This window comes from Gekko japonicus, unplaced genomic scaffold (assembly GCF_001447785.1).
Source record: "Gekko japonicus isolate JY-2015 unplaced genomic scaffold, Gekko_japonicus_V1.1 scaffold725, whole genome shotgun sequence".
Lineage (NCBI taxonomy): Eukaryota > Metazoa > Chordata > Lepidosauria > Squamata > Gekkonidae > Gekko > Gekko japonicus.
In genome coordinates, this window is record NW_015172575.1 from 135,832 (window position 1) to 153,780 (window position 17,949).

General features: G+C 40.7%; 1 protein-coding gene across 1 annotated transcript in view; it reads right to left on the reverse strand.

Annotated features, from left to right (window-relative positions):
• Window positions 1-17,949, reverse strand: part of MPP7 (membrane protein, palmitoylated 7) — a 149,655-nt gene that overhangs the window by 52,491 nt on the left and 79,215 nt on the right. Inside the window, exons 5-6 of the mRNA XM_015421412.1 lie at window positions 16,137-16,217; window positions 3,288-3,419 (exon numbers count right to left, since the gene is read on the reverse strand). Coding sequence (XP_015276898.1) covers window positions 3,288-3,419; window positions 16,137-16,217 — 213 coding nt within the window. The remainder of the gene's footprint in view (window positions 1-3,287; window positions 3,420-16,136; window positions 16,218-17,949) is intronic.

The following is a 17,949-nucleotide window of genomic DNA, read 5'->3' on the forward strand; positions in this document are numbered from 1 at the left end:
TAGACTGCCATATAAATTTACTTACAGTTTTCTCTAGATCCTTAAAAAAATTGTAATTTTTAAGTATTGGTAAGTTTTGCATCAAAAACAGGTATCTTGGAAGAATGTTCATTTTTATTGTCGCTATTCTGCCCAGTAACGAAAGATATTTTTCTCCCAATGATTTAAATCTTTTTAAATATCATTTAGAAGTTGTACGTAGTTACTTTCATATAACGTCGAAGTGTTACCTGAAATCCAAATTCCTAGGTATTTCGTTTTCTGCACTACATCCATTTTAGATGGAAAGCTAATCACAAAGATTGACTCTGATATACAGGATTCTGCTCCCAAATTGACTCTTTTAACATCTACAGATATGACTATTGAGTCAGAACATATGGAGGAAGCATTCACCATACAGAAAAATACAGAATGAAAGAACAAATGTTGGAGCTAGGAATACAAAGCAGACAAAAAATGGCTGTATATACCAAGATGCCACTGGACAACTGAATAAGATTGTTTCTAATAATTGACTGTATGAAAAAGCCATTGGAAGTTGGGGATCCAAGTCACAAATCTTAGCCTTCCTGTCTTGGAATGTCATGGGATGGGCGGGTAGGATTAGAGAAGGTAATATACAAAAATTAAGTAAATATGATGTGATATTGGTACAAGAAACATGGTTAGAGACCCCTTCTTTGAATGGATATAAGGTTTTTGATTTGGCAGCAAGGCCCTCCCAACATGGAAGGGCAAAGGGAGGATTAGGGATTTTAGTTACGACATCTTTAAATGTTAATATTACTAAGCTCCCTTCTTGTGGCCAATTAGCAATGGCAGTGTTATTGGCCTTTCATCAGGTCTCCTGTGTCATTATAAACGTATATTTAACTTGAAGTAAAATCACAAATACAAACGGAGTGGAAAGAATTGGAAACATATATTTGGCAGATAATACAAAATAATCTAAGGACATATATTATTATAGGAGGGGATTTTGATGCCAGAATGGGACAAGATAATAACAGCTTATATAGTAAATATAAAGACTGCCCTCCAGAGACTGGATATTATTATTTACCTTATCCTAGATACTCAAAGGATTCCAAAGCAAATTATGCTGGATATATAATGGCACAGGTAATTAACAGCATGTCTTTGGCTAAACTGGCTAAAACATCAATAGATAAAAGGCTTCTCTGGCTAATTTTTAAATTGTATGAGAATCCAATGGCACAAATTAGCTGTGGACCAGAGGGGAAGCTGACTGGTCCTAGTCTCCTTTCACAAGGCACTAAACAAAGCTGTCTTCTAACCCCTCTACTTTTTAATCTTTATGTAAATGACATGATTCCTTACTTTCAAAAATTAGCACTATATTGGCTGTCCATGAAACCCCCATTTTGCTTTATGCAGATGGCATGGTGCTACGATCTAGATCAGAAGTTGGTCTTTGTAAGGCATTAAATGCGTTTATTGATTATTGTATTCAGGAGAGGCTATCTGTAAATTATGGTAAATAATGATCCCCCCCCCTCCACAAAGGCCTTGTTCTAGACAGAAGACTTGGACTGTTGGGGGAGGGGGCACAGAGCAGGTGGCTCATTTTAAGTATCTGGGAGTTATGTTCAGCCATAGTTTCACCTGGAAAGTCCATGTTCACCCAGCTACTGAAATTGTTAGGACCAATACAAACACTCTTTTAAAAGTTTGAGGTTTTTTAATTTAAAAGGAGATCAAGTATGTACCTACAGCCATTAAGGCTTTTAATGCTAAAATAATTTCTCAGATCTTGTTTGGGGCAGGCATTTGGATAAATGGAGTTTCTGAGTCTCTGGATTATACACAGTTCCTGTGCTGGATGGCAGGCATGCCTAGCTGTGTTGCAGGAACTGCACTTAAGAGTTTGCATAGTGCTCATTCGAGTCCAGAGCTTGGAGTGCTGCCTTTAATCTGAGGCCGAAGGTCTTTTTTTCAGTACCTAATGCCCAAAGGGGGCTTTTGCATCTTTTGAAGGAAGACCATTTCAGAAGTGCTTGGGAGAGGTGTGTCTCTTGGCCTTTCCTTCATAATGCTCAGGAATACGGATTACCAGGAAGCATCAAAATTGATCAGGATGAGGGTGATTGACTTTGACTGTGCCAGGACACTAATCCAGCAAGAAGTGTATGCTCCACTTTGGCACTAGGGACCCTTCCCTCATGTTTGAAACTTCTTGCTTTTATGTTTGCCAGATTGAACGTTTTGCCAACAACAGAACTGAGAGAACAATTTGCTAAAATCCCATTTTCAGACTGCTTCTGTGGCTGTGTATCTGATGCAATAGAGACTGCAGACCACCTTTTGTTATTTTGACTGTCCCCAAGGCTCTTTGGATTACCCCAATTCTGTCCAGATAACAGTTCCCTCTTGAGTCCTGGATGGTATATTGCTAGCAGAATTTGATCCAGCAGTAACTTGATCTATTGCAAAATATTTGACAACAGTGATCTCCTTGAAATGCTGCTAAAATGAGTATTATCCTGCTGACCTGATGAGAAATTGTATAGGTCCACTGTTATAATTAATCCAATGTGTTTTAGACTTTTGTAAGACATGAGAAGTTTTATTGTTCCGTATTTTACCTTTTGCCTGTTCTGTTGTGTTTTGTAATAGTGGTTTTGTTTCTTTGCCCTGTTATGATGTATTGGTTTCATGCTCAAGACCTTTGGTCATACAAGCTTAATAATAAAGGAAAGGAAATGATCACCATTTATCATCATCAACATTTTAAACATTCCTTTCTCCCAACAAGGTACTCAAGGTAAATTACAATGTTAATTACAAATAATAATATAATATACCTTGCCTTAAAGCAACAAAGACCACTTCAGAGAAACCTAGATAAGTACCTATTTATTAAGGACAAAGCCCAACAGAACAGTTCTACCTTGTAAAGTCTCCAAACCTCTAACAAAATGGAGACCTTCCTGGCACATTCAGGGACACCCTTCTACAAAGTGCGGACTGTTACATAAGCAGCTGTCTTTACCTTCCAGCAAGATGGTACCTTTCAAAAGGCCTTGATCTGTCAAGCAGAACTGCTACATACAAAGGTATCAGAAGACGCAGTCCTGTAGACCACAACTGATCTGCAGATGAATTACATCTCGAACACACTAAAATTGTTATCCAATGTGTTTCAAATGTGAAGACAAAAAGTAGTAAAGTTATGCACATATCTATGCTATGCCTCCAGCTCATGTATGAGTGTCACAGAAATAATTCTATTACCTTGTAACTCACACATCCCAGTAACTTACCAGTGGTTCTCTGTTTTTGACAAGCCGGATTATTTTTACAGAGTCTTCTTCTTCATCAATGTCATCAGGCATGGGAGGCAATACTGGATCATAGCTTTTTTTAGCAACAGTGTCATGCACAGAAAGCAAAGCCTGAAAATAACAAATTAACTAATTGTCAGCTACAAAGCACAAAATGGGGAAAATAGAAAACAAGTTCATATTCGAAGTTTACAGAAGAGGACACTACTGCTGAATGGCATGGTCCTATTGCTGTACAGGTTTGGCATAACAGCAGTAGTCTATTCTTATATTATGGACAGTATAGAAATTAAGTAACTTTTTTGTTGAAATGACTGCTGGTAGTAATCTACTATGGTTTGAAAAGGTAAACGTGAAAGCACTCTAAAACTGCTCTTGCAAATAATCAGAATAATGCAAGAGAAGACTATTAAATTCTATTAAACTGTACATGTTAAAAGGACAACTTTGTTAAGAGTTTTCAAAATTATAATGCAAATACACATTCCTCAGGCATCAGGAGAAAGCCTCTCACCCGAGGTGAAAGCAGAGGTTTCTCTGTTCATGAAAATAAACTGAAAGGACTAGAGGCTATGCCTTACATCACTGGCTGCTATTGGAAAGTAGCCTAGGTTTCCAGAATCACAACCCAAAAGCAAGATCATATTCATTATAGGCAGCTTTAGAAAAATTGTTTTAGCTACAGTTCTGTATATATGATTCTCTAACGTAAACATGGTCCATATTTAGAACTTTAAAGGGTGGTATGATTCAAATTCCTATACTACCTAAATATAAATATTTACGTTCAGCTACATTCTTAGACATGATCTAGCTCAAAATGCATATACTTAGAAAATGTCTGGTGCAATTTTTTTTCAGATTAAAGCATTTATCAGGCTTCATTTCTCTATGTTGTAGGGTAAGAACTAAGAGCAAAGGAAACGTATTTTGAACATTTACATTCCTGTTTTTAAATCTAGTTTAGAACTTTGACTTTGGCAATCTAAACTGCTTTGGGTCCCCACTGGGGAGAAAGGCAGGGTATAAATGAAGTAAATAATAAATCAAATTTCAGAGGGTAGGATCATCACTACCACGTCATCCCAACAACATTGCAACTCTCAGCTTTGTCAATGGAATGTTTTAGATTTGCTATCATAAGAAGTGATATCGACAGTTACAGATCTTTTCCAAAGCAGACATTTGTAATTCAACTGTATTACAGTAGTTTACATCCATATGATACCATGTGTTTATCATCAACCTGTGACAGCTATACTCAGTAAAATGATATGGAACCAATTTTTTTTTATCCCTTGTGAAGTTATTGTAGCATGCGACTTCCTGCCACAAAAAAAGCAATTTCCTGTCCTAAAAAATACATTTTCAAATGTTTTATACCCACTAGTTCAAACTGATGGATTTACCTGCACAGAACCCTCAATAGAAAGCAAGAGACTTTTGCCTCTTCAGGCTCCTACTTGCTCTACCTCACAGCTTATAACCTCAGCAGACACCTTTGACTATCTAGCTATTCTTCCATAAAAATATGCAGCCACTTTATGTGATCTGGTAAAAGTGTTAATCATCCTCCAAATAAGCATCTTTCCCCCTTACTTTGTCCTTGTTTGATTTCTTTTTGCAGGATGGAAATTGGGAACTTTTTTTTACCAATCACAAAATAAATTTATTTAAATTACATGATTTTGCTTTCTTTTAAAAATCAATATAATAGTAATACATAGTTGTTGTAGATTTTCCAGGCTGTATGGCTTTGGTCTTGGCATTGTAGGACCTGACGTTTCACCAGTAGCTGTGACTGGCATCCTCAGAGGTATAACACAGAAAGATAGAGTACTCTCTGTGTCAAGGTGAGAAGAAACATGGTAGGCAGGTAATTTATATCTACTCAGGAAGGTGGGGTAGGGCTGAGTCATTATCTTGTAGGAGTTTCCCAGGCTGTGACATGCTAATGGAGTAGCTTTCCTGAGGAGGTTCTTTTGCATATGAATTGGCTGCTGAAATTCTAATCTTATCTGTAGAGCTGTTGTAAGATGTAGAGCATTTTGTGTTAAGTAGTAGTAATACTACTTAACTGTTTTTCATGCACTGTGCATGCTTATTGTACATCTTGACATGGTTTCTAGTCAAATCATTTCTGTAGGTTCTTCAATCTAGAAAATGTAAGATCTATTCCTCAGAAAGACTCTAGTGCTCTTCAAAGAGGTATGTCTTTGGGGCATGAATGACATACCTTCCCTGTCCCCACAATCACATGTTAGGAAGCATCAGGGGTCATTTCCTGTGGGAGCGCACAGGAGCGGAGCTCCGGCAGTAAGGAGCCCAGGGGGCGGGCACATGCAACAAGCCCCGCCCCCTGCTCCCAGCAGCCCTCAGTAAGGCCACAAGGAGCAAGAAGCCACCAGGTAAGTTGCAGAGCCCCCCCCCACCTGCCTTCAGGTACAAGCTCTCCCTCCTCTGTGAGGGCAGATCTGCGCGTGTCCCCCCCCCCAATAGCTAGCAATCCAAAACAGTCCAGTGGAGCCTGAGTGGTGGGTGTTGCCTTCTGACACACTTCCGGTGATGTCAGGGGGTGTGGCATATGCAAATAAGTTATGCTAATGAGTTATGCTAATGAGCTCATGCATCTCTTTTTCTACGAAATGACCCCTGGGAAGCATCATACTGTATAGAGTCATTCATTCATTTTAAAGTTTGTGAAAATGGATGATTATCTTCACAATTCATTTAAACGGGGTGGGGGGGAGTAAATGCTAAATTTGCATTAGGAATGAAACAGATTTAAACCAGAATCTGAATGTAAGAGAGTCTAATCAGTTTCACCAAACCATTTAACTTGCATTGGAGACTGCAACAACTAAGGATACTGTACTATGGGGCTTCTCCACCCCACCTCCCCATCTCCCAGCTAGGCTCCTCGCCAATTACATTTGTGCAATTATCAAGCTACAAACTCTAACATCAGTGCAAATGTGAAGGCAGCAATAGGGGCAAATGGTTCTTGCTGTTCCACAGAAATACTAGGTTATATTAAATGAACCATAACTCAGGAAACAAGACTTTCCTGCCTATCCATCCTGCTGAAAGTTCACCAAGCCTCCCAAGTCTGTTCCTGGCAGTCAGGGCACCTTCATGAACAAAATGGGATCACTGGGGGGGGGGGGCTGTACAGAGCCTGCCCTTTTTTTTCCCCTTGGCAGCTTTATTTTTTAAGAAAGACTAGACATTCTGTTGTTTTGAAGCAAGGTATTCAAGCTGTTGTTTGGCATTAAGTAGGTTGAAAAAAGAAAAGCCTGCTGCTTGATTCACATGCACAGATGTTCAAACACACCACGAGTGCCCAAAGAGCCTTATGCCCCCATCAAGCAGAAAAGGCAATTCTCAAGCCAAATAGAGTCAGAAGAATATTGCAACAGCATACCTCATGTAATGCCTCTTTTTAATAATGAAGTTATACTAATCAAAATATGCAGCAATTTCAGTTACTGAACACTGTTGTGGGAAAGATCAATACAAGCTGCGCCTTTCACATCTATCTAATGTTTCACAAGAGGCCTGACTGCTTCATTTGATGTGTCTAGCCTCACAACAGGATAAACAATATTCAAAATATGTTTCTGTATATGTACCTTTACTATCACTACAGTATCACCTGCTTCACAACTTGCGTCTTGAGCCTATGCCTGTTTACTTGGGAGCAGTTTCTAATCATTTCAGCACAATGACAAATAGTGTTTAGAACTTAGAAACTAAACTAGGTCAGAATCATCACCACCTCATAACTTTAGTTAGTAATGTGGAGTACATAAAACATGGTTGCACTTAGCTGTTACTAATGTTCATCAAGAGTCTTCTGTACAAGCACACATGGGACTGCTTCAGAGCAGGCCTGCTGTGGAGGAGGAGTTTCTACAAGCTTCTAGAATTTTACAGTTGAGTGCTCCCCCTCCCTTTGGCACAGCAGATGGGTGTGAAGCACAGAGACCACGTCGAAGATCTAAAAGTTCCCACCCAAATGATCACGTGACGAGGGGTGGAGGGAGCACTCTTCCCTCAGTTCTCTTTCCACCGCCATGGAGATTATGAAGAAGGTGTAAGGCCCACAGTGGGGAAGGAGGGAGGGATGTGTGCCTGCACAGAAGACACTCAATGAACATCAGTTACAGGTATATGCAACTATGTTTTCATCTTTGTGCCTTTTGTGCAGTCCCACATGGGAGATTAGGAAGCTCACTTACCATGGAGGTGGGTGTGGGCCGATTAACATAACAGTGATTGTAACACTCCTTTTCCAACAGCTGCTTCTCTCCTGGAGTTCACATCAATTGAGTACTGTTTGATGAACGTAGGTGGAGAGGATCAAGTCGCAGCTCTGCATATCTCCCTGATGTCAAGATTGCATTGAAAGACTGCTGAAGAAGCTCGAGCCCTTGTTGAATGCACTTTTAGGGGAAACGGGCATTCCAAATCTGCTCTTGTGTAAGACATCTTAATTGCTGTCATCACCCATCTAGACAAGGTTTGTGACAATACTGTTTTCCCTTTGTTCGGTTCTTGAAAGCAAACAATGAGGTTGTTATCTTTCATGAATGTTGAGGCACGATCTAAATAAAATAACAATGCTCTCCTGAAATCTAACATGTGCATTGCTTGTTCTTTTGGGGATTGAGGTTTAGGGGAAAACACTGGTAAAATTATGCCTTGAGACAAGTGAAATTGGGAAACCACTTCTGGGGTGAATTCAAGACTGGGTCTCAAAACCACTTTATCCTTGTGAATTTGAGTGGGTTGAATTTGAGCGCTCTGATCTCACCCACTCTGCGTGCTGATTTTATCACAACCAAAAATGTCATATTATAAAAAACTGAAGAAAGATCACATGAGGCCATGGGTTCAAATCATTTTTGTTGTAGGTTGAAGTATTTTCCTGCCTTTGGCTAGGCTCCATAGGGTTGGGAACCATGTCCTCCTTAGCCATAAGGGGGCTATTAAAATACACTTTGTGTTGCCTGTTTTCAGTTTCAATACCACGTGGTGGAGGAGCAGGAAGGGTAGGAAGGAATAATAAAGGGTGCGGAACCAATGCAGATGGAATACGTCTCCCAGGGAGTGGTCGTCCATGGCTGCTCTTGAGCAGAAGGCTGGACATTTTGTGTTGTTTGCTGACGCAAACAGGTCTACTTGAGAGTAACCCCAAGTCTTGAAAATTGGGAGCAAAATTTCATGTTTATGGACCACTTGTGTGTTGAAAGTGGGTCCCTGCTCAGGTGATCTGCCAACTTATCTTGCCCTGTTTTATATATGGCTGTTAGTTCTGTTTTCTTCTGAATAGACCATTTCCAAAGGAGTGATGCCTCCTTGCATAATCTTAGGGAGCCCATTCCCCCTTATTTATTGATATAGTATTTTGTTGCTAAGTTGTCTGTGGATGATGTCTGAAAGAGAAGCAAGGGCTCTAAGCTCCAAAACATTAATATGGAGTCTTGACTCACCTGGACTCTAGTGCCCCTTAATACAAATTGAACCACAGTGAGCGCCCCACCCTTTTAGAGAAACATCTGTAAATAGATGAATATCAGGGGTGAGGGGTACCCTTTTTAATAGGTTTGAATCAAGTGACCACCAGGACATGGATCTAATTATACCTCTGGGTATAGTTTCCACCATTGTGGGTCGATTCCCATGTTAAAACTTCTTAGAAACCAGGCCTGTAAACTTCTTAGAAACCAGGCCGGTAGGGAAAACATGTGGAGTCTGGCATGGCAGATCGTAGCCATAGTGGAAGCCATTAGACCTAAGAGCTTCTGTATGTGGATTGTTTCTTGAAATCTTGAGCGAGAAAATCTCGATACCCATTTCTGTATTGTTCTAGCTCTACTCACTGGGAGGTATGCTTTATGGGAGATGGAATTTAGTCTTGCTCCAATGAACATGTCCTGAGTGGGGACTAGTATGAATTTTGTGAAATTTATAAGGACACTGACCCACCCATTCTAATGTATTTATTGTCAAAGATATATGTGCTACTAATCATGATTCTGATTCTCCAATGAGCAACCAGTCATCTAAGTAAGGATAAATCAAACAGCCCCTCAAGTGCAAGTAAACTACAGTAACTGAAAAGTATTTCGTGAAGACCGTTGGGGCTGCGGCCAAACCAAATGGTAACACTGTGTACTGATAAGATTGATTTTCGATCCTAAATCTCCAGAATTTCCTGCAAGCTTCATGAATATATGGAAATATGCACCTTTTAAATCAAGAACTGCAAACCAGCATCCTTATTTGATAAAGCAGAAGATATATTCTAGAGTTAGCACACAAAACTTGCAGATGTTCAAGTGTTTGTTGAGTTCCCTCAGGTCTAAGATAAGCCTCACACCACCTCCCTTTTTATCTATCAAAAAGTTGGAATAAAAACCTCTCTGTTCTTCTGAGAGGGGAACAACATGCACAACTACCTTTTGGAGGAGATGCTGAATTTCTTGCTGTAGAAGCAAGTTGGCAGCTGTCCCTCTAGGATTAAAAATAAGACAATAAAGAGTGGGTTTAAATTCCAGAAAATAATCAAACTTTTTTATACTCCTAACTCAAACATCTTGTGTAAGTGAGCTCCAAAGATGTGAGTACGAAGAAAGCCTATCAGAAAAATGTGGGGAGCTACCCAGTCATTGGGGAGACTTGCCAGGGGTCCCTAGGAGATATTCCCTGGCGGCCTCTCTGCCTAGGTTGTTGACATCTAGGTGGGAATTGGTGTTGAAAGCAGTACGATAGTGTTGGTAGTTTGGGGTGGGTTGGAATCTGTATGTCTTCCCAAACTGAGGCTGCTGAATGTGTCTCGGGAAGTAAGTGGCTTTAAAGTTCCCCGATTATTGGGAAGTGATATCCAGACACTTGGCTGTCAATCTGTTCTTATGGATCCTGTCATGCACTGCATACATTTACTCTCTAAATAGGGTCCTTCCCTTGAAGGGAAGATCCTCCACATGGGTCCTAGTGTATTGAGGTAGGGCCAAAGCTCTCAGCCATGAATGTCGTCTGAGAACTATTGATGAGGCTATGGTCTGGCTACCTCCACATGTTGTGATGCATTAAGTTCCTGTTTTCCTAATTTTATTCCCTCTGCTTGTATTGGCTTTGCCTGGTTCTTTCTGCCATCTGGGAGTGTCTCTATGTATTGAGACATTTGTTCCCAGGCATAAATAAATCTGATAATGCACCATAACTGCCTTGAAATTGGCTATGCTGAGACCTAAGGCTCCTGACGTGTAGACTTTGTGTCCTAGAATGTCTAATTTACATCCCTCTTTATCAAGAGAGCCTGAGTGTATTCCTGTGTTTTGTTTGGATAGGAGAACTTCCATCACTAAAGAGTTAGCTGGGGGGAATGCTGAAATAGGAATTCACATTCCTCCTCTCTAATCTTATAGGTTTTCCACTTTCTTAGTGAAGACTTGACTAGAGGCTGTGATCTCTAGGATGCCTTTCACCACTGGTAGGGCTATTGGGCCCGAGTCTGTTGAATTCAATACATTCATAATTGAGTCTTCAATCGTTGGCTCTGGTGGTATGTATTCAATTTCTAGTGCCTTAACTATTTGAACAAGTTGTTCAGAATACAATCTCAGGTCTTCCATTGGTGAAATAGGCATGGGGTCTCCCACAGAGTCATCGTGAGGGAATGGACGTGCATTCTGAGCCATTCTCTGATTCTTGGTTTGGCTGTGTCTCCAGGTCTGCATAGGAATTTACAATGTCCTAGAATAATAAGAACAGATTGGATTTATATCCCACCCTTCACTCGGAGTCTCAGAGAGGCTTACAGTCTCCTTTCTCTTCCCCTCCCCACAAGAGACATCCTGTGAGGTAGGTGGGGCTGAAAGAGCTCCTTTGAGAACTGCTCTTTCGAGAATGGCTCTGAAAGACATTGTAACTGATCCAAGGTCACACCAGCAGCTGCATGTGGAGGAACGGGGAATCAAATCTGATGACTGTGATCTTGTGACAGGGTCAGTGTGAAAGGTAGGTGGTTGCCAACAAGGTAAGATCCTACTGATTCCATGGGGGTATAAATCAGGGGGGAACTGACCCCATTGTGGCTGAGAGCCCCAATCTGACATCTGAGACGTGCTGGCGTCAGAAGCTAAGGTTGGCTTGTTTGTTAAAGCCTTCTGTCTAGGTGTGATTAATTCAATCACATCCTCATCTGAGGACTGGTACTCCTTTCAAGCCATTGATGGGGGAGGAGTATGGTGCTTTTGAAAACATGCTGTGCTTTCATCTGAGAAGTGGCAACAACGTTGACTGTTGGGACTTCGATTTCAAAGGGACCAAGGTCTTCGGGATGGAGGAGATGATGTCGAGTGATGGGGAGAAAACGAAGGTCGAGTCTGAGTTGATGACACTGATCAATAGTGAGCTGAGTCATTCTGATGTTGTGGCGAGGGAATTTGCAATTGACCTCAAGGGGAATTGGATCATCGGCATTGTGTCCAGTCCTGGATAGGCGGTTTTGATGTCATGCTGGAGCCGGTATGCTAGGGTCGAGCAGTTAATGAAGTCGAGTGCTTTGACTTCTTTTTAGCTTTTTTAATAGGCAGTTCGGAAGCTGCTCTTGGTGCCTGAGCTGTCTCTCTGGTCTCAGGCTTTGACTGCAAGACTGGCATGGGGACCACTGAGGGGGTCCTGGCTCTCTTTTGAGGGGAATCCAATGGAACCTCAAGTGACTGCTCCCACAAAGTGGCCTAAAGGTGAAGAGCACTTTATTGCCATGGTTTTGGAGTGAAGAGGCTACATGCCTGACAAGAAGCTGTGCTGTGCCCTTCCCCCAAGCACATGCAGCACTGGTCATGGATGTTGTTCTGTGCCATTTTCATGCCACAACTATGGCATTTCTTTAAAAGAGCCATATCTATTATCTTAATAAAGAATGGTAAAAAAAGACATACAATTTCTTCGAGAAATCTGTTCATGGTGGCAGAAAAAGGACTGAGGAAACAGTGCTCCCTCTGCCCCTCACGCCATGATCATTTGGGTGGGAACAGACCTTGTAGCTCTGCTGTGCTGAGGGGAGGGGGATCACTCAACTGTAAAATTCTAGAAGCTTGTAGAAACTCCTCCATGGCAGGCTTGCTCTGAAGCAGTCCAATGTGGGACTGCATAGAAGATACAAAGATGAACCTAAGCATCTCTAAGAAGGACACAATATTCTATGAAATTAACAATCTGTTTCAATATTTATAGGATCTGTAGACAACCGTATTGAATCATGGTTATACATAAATTCCATATAATTTCCCCAGTCTTTCTCTGCATTTCCTGATTTTCTATAACCTTTTCTTGAAAATTCTAGAAGCTTGTAGAAACTCCTCCATGGCAGGCTTGCTCTGAAGCAGTCCAATGTGGGACTGCATAGAAGATACAAAGATGAACCTAAGCATCTCTAAGAAGGACACAATATTCTATGAAATTAACAATCTGTTTCAATATTTATAGGATCTGTAGACAACCGTACTGAATCATGCATTTCCTGATTTTCTATAACCTTTCCTTGACAAAATTGACCTTCTCAGACATTCAAAGCATTCAACTCTGGCATTTGAACCACTTTCAAAGGACCATGTGCTTAATGGAGAGAGCCTAATCCTTTTCTTCCTACCCTCATTCACAGGTAAAATCCAAGACTCTGGATTGGCTCCTGGCCAGATCAGCTGACCAGGCACATCTGAGCTCATGCAGTGGGGGGCAGGGTCTGTGGGTGATAAGTCTCTCCTCCCAGAATTCCCAGTATGCATTTTAATGGATCAGTCAGCTGGATGGCTGCTACCAGTGTGATGTGTTCCCTCATTTATTTATTTTATTTATCTTTAAATTTATATCCCGCCCTACCCCGAAAGCTCATGCAGGTGAAGCACTGGCCATGCCAATGTGTTCCAGAGGAGGACCAAGGCATAAGGTCAGTTAGGGAACCTTTTATTGCTTTTCTTTGCCTGAAAACCTTGGACCTGTATTAGTATTTGTCTGTTTGCCTTTTGGCAAATCTTACTGCTTTCTTTGCTGGGGGAGCATAGTTTAAACTCCAGCCCAACAGCTGCAGCATTCCCAGCTTCCCAGGGGCAATCAAACAGTTGCCCTCTGCATCTGTGTAGAGCTGCCCACTCCCAGGCCCTGGCTTCTGGACAAATCCCGTCTCTTTGCCCTAACTGAATGGTCTATGCAAAACCTCCCAACATTTGGGAGACCTTTCTCTTCACAACAGTTAGCAGCTTTTTATATCTTTTGGCTCTTCTGCTTTGAATGCAATCTTTGCTTATTAAAGCTACAGGCACTACATCATAATCTGGTTATAGATACCAATAACGTTAACGTGTTCATGAGCACTACTGCACTTGCTGGTCTCTGAATCAGGGCCAGAGGTATCTGGGGTATTAACACAGCCAGAAAATAATGTTTTTATTTTAGGTGCTTCCTAAAAGTCGATAATACTGAGTTATACCTGCATTTCAAATAAAGTGTAATTTTTAAAATGTCATGGAACATTCAGCTTTGCCCAGTAATTAATGCTTACAATAAACTTCTACCATAGGTTTCTTATGAACTAATTGAAGCCAAAAAGAAACTGCTGAAGAAAACAAAAGCCAGTAGTGTAATACTATTTTCCTGGCTCAGAGCAATAACTTGTAATTGACCATTTAGCTCATCTAGGAAAAAAATGGCATATGTGTTGAAATCCATCAGATTCCTAGGGTAAAATACTGTTCTGTCAATGTCAATTTGTTAGGAATTTTAATCACATTCTTTATTCAATGCCGAGTGTAGGTTACAGCAAAAAGAAATTAAATCTAAAGTTTTCCCATCTATCCTACTTCCACAGCAAGTGCTCAAGCAGGATGGTTTTATGATTCTCAAAGTACGTGTGTGAGGCAAGTTTCCAAGAGAGACGAGTGGCAGGAGGATAAACTGCCTTTGGAAAAAAAATTGATTTGCAACTCTGAATGTACTTTCAGGATAAGCAACATGTACACAGGTGCCTAACCCACAATCGCCAAGCCTACTACCCCCATCATAACAAATGATAGTAAAGGCTGTCACTCTTTAAAGTACCAGTGGACTTCTGTTTTGTTTCACTACCTAAAGCCAGCCAAAGGTGCCTGCCTGGTATCTCTCACAGTATCTTCACTCTTAAGAGTTCTACAACTATGATTTAGCTGACAAATACAGCTCTATATGCTCATATCTCAGCACGTGTGCAACATCGGGGGGGGGGTCAATTAATCTTTTTTTGGTTCACATATAGAGACACTGGTTTTCTCCATATATTCACTCCCATACACAGAACCACATGGAAAAATTTCTCCATGATCCAAGCTATACATGAGTATAGCCCGCAGTAGCCTTTTTTAAAATGGCAGTAGCTGCAAAACAATTGTGATTGCAGAAATGGCAGCTGAAGACTAAATTGGTATGCAGACTTTGGAACTGTCTTTGAAATAGTATCTGCAACAGTGGATCTGGTGCCTTATCAAAAGGCTAGTTATACCAATTCAGAGCTGTAGCTGTGAAGGAACATGTCTTAAAGCCAAATTAAACTACTGACCCAATTTATGCCAGATCTTAGCAAAGGAGTATCTGTAACTGGGACAGCAAAGGATGAGATGGTTAGATAGTGTCACAGATGCAACAAACATGAAATTGAGCAAACTTCAGAGGACGGCGGAAGACAGGAGGGCCTGGCGGGATCTGGTCCATGGGGTCGCGAAGAGTCGGACTCGACTGTGCGACTGAACAACAACAATCTGTAACTAGTGGGAATTAAGTGGATGTTTCCCCATTTGTTGTTTTCAGGCATTCCTTACAACAGAACATTTAAGAGGTTGCCACAGAGTAAAATATACATCATATTTAACTTTCCTATTCTGGCAATATTAGAACTCTACAACCTCTTGTCCTTTTTAGCTTAATCTCCAAATTCTGCCACAGTATTTTTCCAGGATTCACTACTCATTTGTACACTCCTACAGCAGAAAGCCCAACACAGAGTAAGCAGATAGACAAGGAGTTCCTTATGGGATCAGCTACAAACACCAACAAAGAGAACTTTCCAATCTGTAGAATACTAGCAGGGGCCTATAAGGACTTGCAGGGGGTACCTCATTTTTCCTCTCCTCCACTATTTCCTCTTTTCCTTCCTCCTGGCCTTCCCATCAACCAGCAGCATGGCTTTACCTGTCCCTCTGTCTTCAGCTCCCCCCCCCTTCAGCCGCTACCTAAGCAAACTACGGCCCAGGTATGTGGAACGAGCTCCCGGAGGAGATCAGGGCCCTGCGGGACCTCTCACAGTTCCACAGGGCCTGCAAGACGGAGCTCTTCCACCAGGCATACAATTAGGGGCTGCCGCCGCCCTAGTGCACGGTCCGTAATGTTAACATCAAGCAGCAGCCTCAAGAACGAGCAGAATAACATCTAAACACTTTACGTGGAATAACATCGAAGCACTCTGTTTGATTTTTAACTGCCGCCAGTACTGATATTTTGTAATGTATTATTTAAATGCTGTGTTTTAATTCTGTATTATTTATGTTTTTATTCTGTATTGTTGTGTTGCTGTTGGAAGCCGCCCTGAGCCTGCTTTGCAGGGAGGGCGGGGTATAAATTTGACTATAAATAAATAAATAAAATAGTGATAATGCCTCAAATGACTTAAGCAGAGTCTCCTTTGCAGTTTTGCATACCCATAAAATCTCAGGGAATGTTCAAACCCTTTGCAAATGTTTAAAACTGAGAACGAGAAAATTAGTGCATTTTAACAGGTGCAAGCAACCTTACCTTCAGATTGGGTTTTGACAGTAGTTTCAGCAATTCTCTGATCTCACTGTTTAGTGGTTTGCTCTGCAGCTCCTCAGTCAGCTGTAAAGAAGATTGAAGTGACACAAAAGAACATCAGCAAGACCATTGTTTTACTCAGTATTTCAGTGACAACCCAGAATCAATCCTGTTCAAGGTTATTACTTTCCAGTATGTTCAGCATGAAGAAAAACAGAGTATCAATCATTACTCTTCATTTTCTGGCTTTATGCTCATTTCTGGCCAGGTCTTTCAACTTAGTTTAACTAAAGTAATCATATCTGGCAACAGTACATCCAGATCACATTCTGATTTATTGCAATGATGGCAAATCCCAGCACTTCATCTAAGTGAATGGTCCTTTGCGTGCAGACAAAGGGCTGCTTGTAAAAATGACTGGATCAAACTTTGACACTGTCTATAAAAAACAGCTTCTGAATGAAGTGGTGAAATCTACACCGCTTCCAAAAATCCACAGTAGCTACGCTGTTTAGGACTGGGATAAGGAAACAGAGTGCCCCTACAGTGCTAGTACTCGGAACTTTATTATGTTTACATGCATAGAGCAAGCAAGCTTGTTAAATGTTAGACAGGTTAATCATAGTAATAAGGCTGGTATTAGATTACCAGATATTCAAGCTAAAGGACAGCTTTTAACAACAAACTCAATTATTTACATTTGGTTATGCCACAAATAACCAACTTGAATACAATTTGAAGAGATACCAGGGTATCCAACTAAATACAATAGTCTGATAAGACCAAATTCTTCACTGAAAAGCTGTTAACACAGTATGTTGCATTGCTTCAGCATTTCAGTTACTTGAGCTTGAACCCCACCCCAAGGGAAGGAAAATAAAAATTTCCTAGTGCTATATTATGAGATTAACTGTGTTAAGGAGAGTTATATCCTATTAAGCCCACTGACTTCAATGAGCCCGCATGCGGGGAGGGCGGGGTATAATGAAATTAAATAAATAAATAAACTTAGAAGGATACAATTCTGTTTAGAATTGCACTGTATGTAACATATGTTCATGCTAGAGGCTGCCTAGTTAGGTTCAAAGTAGACTCCAACTATGTAGAATTATGGGTGGTGATGAAGCAAACTGGTCTCATTCAACATCCTTACACTGGACAAAATGTTGAAAAGGCCTGACTTGTCAGGGTCAACAAATGCCAAACCCTATGCCTGTCAAATAACTAAATATCAGTTTAGCGAAAAGTGGTAGAATCCAACCCCCTCTCATCATTATAATTAGGCTCTACACAGCTTCAGCTATGCATAAACCAAACGTACAATGAATCAGAACAGAGAGGGTGATAGACCTTACTCAGTACCTTTATGATTTCAGGCTTGAGCCTTTCTAAAACAATGTAGTAAAAGAACACAAAGAGAAAGTGAATGTTTATAACTGCAGTGGCCATAACATGGCCATTGAAGTGGTGATTCAGAATGGTCCTGAAGAGTGCAGAGAAATCAGTGAAACACACCCATTGTTCATTATGTTCCTTAAACAAGCTAATGACTGACTTTATCATACCTAAATATTTGTTGCTCATTTACACTGAAATACTGAACTTCTAACCAGTTCACAGACAATATGTGGCATATGGTCAGGTTTGTCCACAATCATAATGGCAAAAACTAACACCTGCTGTTTATCATTCTAAAAGAAGAAAACAGTCACTGCTATTTTTGAATTCTATTGTTCTTCAGATTTTTTCTAACACGTCACATTGGAAGGAGATCCAAATGTTGTTAATATGAATGTTCAAAACTGGTTAATTTCAT